Source organism: Limulus polyphemus, unplaced genomic scaffold, assembly GCF_000517525.1.
Source record: "Limulus polyphemus unplaced genomic scaffold, Limulus_polyphemus-2.1.2 Scaffold1684, whole genome shotgun sequence".
In the NCBI taxonomy this organism is placed as follows: domain Eukaryota; kingdom Metazoa; phylum Arthropoda; class Merostomata; order Xiphosura; family Limulidae; genus Limulus; species Limulus polyphemus.
In genome coordinates, this window is record NW_013667294.1 from 220,515 (window position 1) to 224,374 (window position 3,860).

The 3,860-nt window shown below is 39.8% G+C and overlaps 1 protein-coding gene across 2 annotated transcripts in view; it reads right to left on the reverse strand.

Annotated features, from left to right (window-relative positions):
- LOC106464549 (carnitine O-palmitoyltransferase 1, liver isoform-like) overlaps positions 1–3,860 on the reverse strand; it is a 101,355-nt gene that overhangs the window by 64,435 nt on the left and 33,060 nt on the right. For both annotated transcript variants that reach the window (XM_022392283.1, XM_013924694.2), the window contains exon 3: positions 3,510–3,646. In XM_022392283.1, the coding sequence (XP_022247991.1) occupies positions 3,510–3,646 (137 nt within the window). The remainder of the gene's footprint in view (positions 1–3,509; positions 3,647–3,860) is intronic.

A 3,860-nucleotide genomic window follows, 5' to 3' on the forward strand; every position in this document is an offset into this window, starting at 1 on the left:
AGAGCCTGCAAGAGCTGGTACAGGATTTGGAAAGTATGGCACACAAGGCCTACCCAACTGCACCACCCGATCTCCTCAAGTTGTTGCTGAGGGATTAGTTTGTAGATGCCTTGGACAGTCCACAACTGAAGATACAAGTAAAGCAATCACACCCCTCTACTATGCAGAATGCATTGGCCAGAGCTCTTCAATTCGATTCCTACATTAAGTCCAGCACAGAGGTACCAAGGTTAGTACAATCATCAGGCCCGAAAAGGGCAGCTTTCAGAGAAGATTGAGGGACTTTGCTGGCACTGTAACAAACTGGAGCACAAGAGAGCTCAATGCCAGCAACTTCAACACAGGGAGGATGCTATGGCAGGAAAGGCTGCTACCCAAAAAGGTTGTTGAAACTGTGGAGAGCAAGGACATATGAGGAGCCAGTGTAAGAAGAATACCACCAATAAGTCAGCATCGGGGAGACCAGTAGTGGTTGGTGTTGAGGGAAGCCCACCAAACCCCATCATGAAAGTCCCAACAGCTAAGTATAAAATGGTAAGCACACATAGTGTCTACAATACAGGAAAGCTGGATGGCCAAAAGTGCAAACTTGTCATAGATTCTGCATCTCAGCAAACCTTTGTGAGCATCAAGATCACAAAGGAGTACCAGAAGCCATACAGAAGCTCTGTGGTGTGACAGGACATTATGCAAGGTTGTGGGGACCAGTGCGGGTAACTATTGAGCTCATGGGCATGAAGGACAGACACAAAGTATACTTGGCTGACATTGAAGACCAATGCATACTAGGGATGGACTACTTACTACCGAGGAAGTATGTAGTTAACTTCAATAAAATTACGATTGGGAACAACAAAGGCTGAATTCCAGTAAGTATTAAAAGGGAGGTTGAACTAACCAGGTGCCATCAAGCTGAAGTCAAAGTGACTGAAGCAGTTAATGATGGTGAAGTGGAACCAGGTATAGATATTAAAGCAGAGCAGGAGAAAGACCAAGATTTGAAGACAGTAATTGATTTTCTACAAGCAAGTGTTTTGTGCCCTGCTTGGGAGAAGGTGTCTAGCTTAAGCCTTGTGATAAAGAACTATTGGGCACAATGGGACCAGTTGAAGCTTGAAGACGGGAGTCTTGTCCGTAGATGGGAAAGTGATGACCTGGCAAACAGTTATACCGAGAAAGTTACGGGAAGTCGTGCTGTGTCAATCCCATGATAGTTTAACAGGAGGACATCTCGGAGATAAAAAGACATTGATTCACCTACATGGATAGGTATGAGGAAAGATGTGGAAGAATGGTGCAGGACCTGCAGTACATGTTGTGCTAAAAGGGAACCCATGCATAAGGGACGTGCTCCAATGAAGTTGTATCAAGTTGGTGCACCAATGGAAAGAGTAGCCATTGACATTGCTGGTCCTTTGCCCCAAACTCGTGCTGGAAACAGGTACATTTGTGTGGTGATGGATTATTTCACCAAGTGGCCAGAGGCATATGCAATACCAAATCAGGAAACTACAACTGTATCTTCGGCTATTAGAGATTTGGTATACTATACGAACTGCATTCGGATCAAGGCCGTAACTTTGAATCAGCTGTGTTCCATGAATGCTGCAAGTTGTTTGGCATATGAAAGACCAGGACAACGCCACTTCACCCACACTCTGATGGGATTGTAGAAAAGTACAACTGGACACTGAGACAGGAATTGGCAAAGTTTTGTAATAGCCGCCAAGATGACTGGGATGTCTTACTCCCTCTGCTGTTGATGGCTTATAGAACAACAGAGCATGAAGCCACTGGATACACTCCAGCAAAGGCTGATGTTTGGTCGGGAACTTCGGTTGCCAGTGGATCTAATAACAGGACGCCCAACTTAAGAAGAGTTGCCTGAAAATGTGTCAGAGTTCGTGAAAGTGTTATCTGAAAGGATGGATGATATTCATCATCAATAGCATTGAAACTTCAAAACGTCTGCTGATTCCATGAAGCTATGTTATGATAAGAGATCTACTGAACTCAGCTTTGTACCAGGAGAGAAGGTGTGGTTGTATAATTCCAGGAAGATCAATGGGAAGTCTCCCAAGTTGTCTTCTCCATGGGAAGGCCCATATGACATAGTGGATCGTCTCTCAGACGTGACTTTCTGAATAAAATGTGGTCGGCGAGGTAAGCCAAAGGTGGTGCATGCCAGCAGGCTTTGGCGTTATCACGGTCCAGGTCATTTCAGTTGGAACGAAGTGAACAATGGAACAAATGATGCTGCTTAAGACGTGTCACCTGAAAAAGCCACTGTCGAAGAAGGAACTCTACCCGGTTTTGAGAGGGAAAACAGTGAAGCCGTTAATGAAGTCACTACCACTGATGTGACTGATACCAATAATAGGACATTTCCTGATGAAGCAGATGAACCCCACGTGAAGCAGAAGCCAATGAGATAGAGACCAGTATGGAAAAAGATACGTCCTGTAAAAGAGACTTTGTTGTATTTTAATTTTGTTTGTAAATTCTGTACATATAATCAAGTTATTGTTAATTATCTATTGGTTTAACGTAAGTGGCTATTGTTCGGGATGAACAATACTAAGGAAGGGGCAGTGTTACAACTGCACCCTGGAGTTTCTAGAAGGATCATGAAATTTGCTGGCAACTCTAGTTGGTATTTTAATTTTGTGTTTGTAAATTCTGTACATTTAATCAAGTTATTGTTAACTATCTATTAGTTTAATGTAAGTGGCTATTGTTTGGGACAAACAATACTAAGGAAGGGGCAGTGTTACAACTGCACCCTGGAGTTTCTAGAAGGATCATGAATTTTCCTGGCAACTCTAGTTGTTTCAAAGCACCCTCTTTTTTAGTATAAAAGACTGGCGAGAAAAACCAGCACGATATAAAAGATAGAGATATAGATATGCAGACAGAATGAAGATAGAGATAATTGAGTCAAGCGAACAGTAGACACCATAAGTAAAGTGTGTGAATCCCTGTGATTTATAGCATTTGTTATAAAAGTTATTAAATGTATTAAAAAGTTGTATCGAAAAAGAATAAGGTAGTTTTAATTAAGAAAGGACTTGTATCGCTGAAGTTCCTCGGAAAGAACATATACCGGAAATTGTGGAAATTATCAAACGAGCAGAGACATAACAATACCATCATGTATTTTGCAAAAATTAAAAACAGCATTTCAGATATATCAATATTTGTTAGAGATCAGTGTTCTATGATGATTAGTGGTATTGAATGAGTGACTCATACATGATAAAAGATAAAGTTAAATTTTTTTGTTTGCCATAGGTCTAATTAGACTAATAATTTTTCGTATTTATATTAACGACTACTGGAAAAGACTTTTGGTAGAAAAAATAATTTTAACTGAACCCTGCAGTTGATGTAAAAATAAAATACATTTTATCAAACACAAGAGAAAAAAAAATTTAAAGCTTGTAAAGATACTCAAATACATGTTGACTGTTATTTTAGTATTACAAAACACAGTGTTAAGATTTACTTACCCTGGAATCCACAACTCAAGACGACGAATTGCTCCGTAGGAGAGATCAATTCCAGCAAAATATAATGTTGTGATAATGACATTAATGACAAATAGGCTTCTGAGTGATCCTGGATATACCCCATTGTGAATATTGTTCTAAAATGAACAGTTACAAATAAGCTCATTCAAACTTTTAAAAACTTCATAAAAAAATCAGTTTGATAACAATGTATTAGGTCATAAAGAAATTAATGTAGCATTTTGGAGCACTTTCATTAACCAACCCCCCCAAAAATGTACATCATGTATAATAGTTAAACAAACCACCTAAACATCACATTAGTGTAGCCTATATAATGTGTAAAGTTTA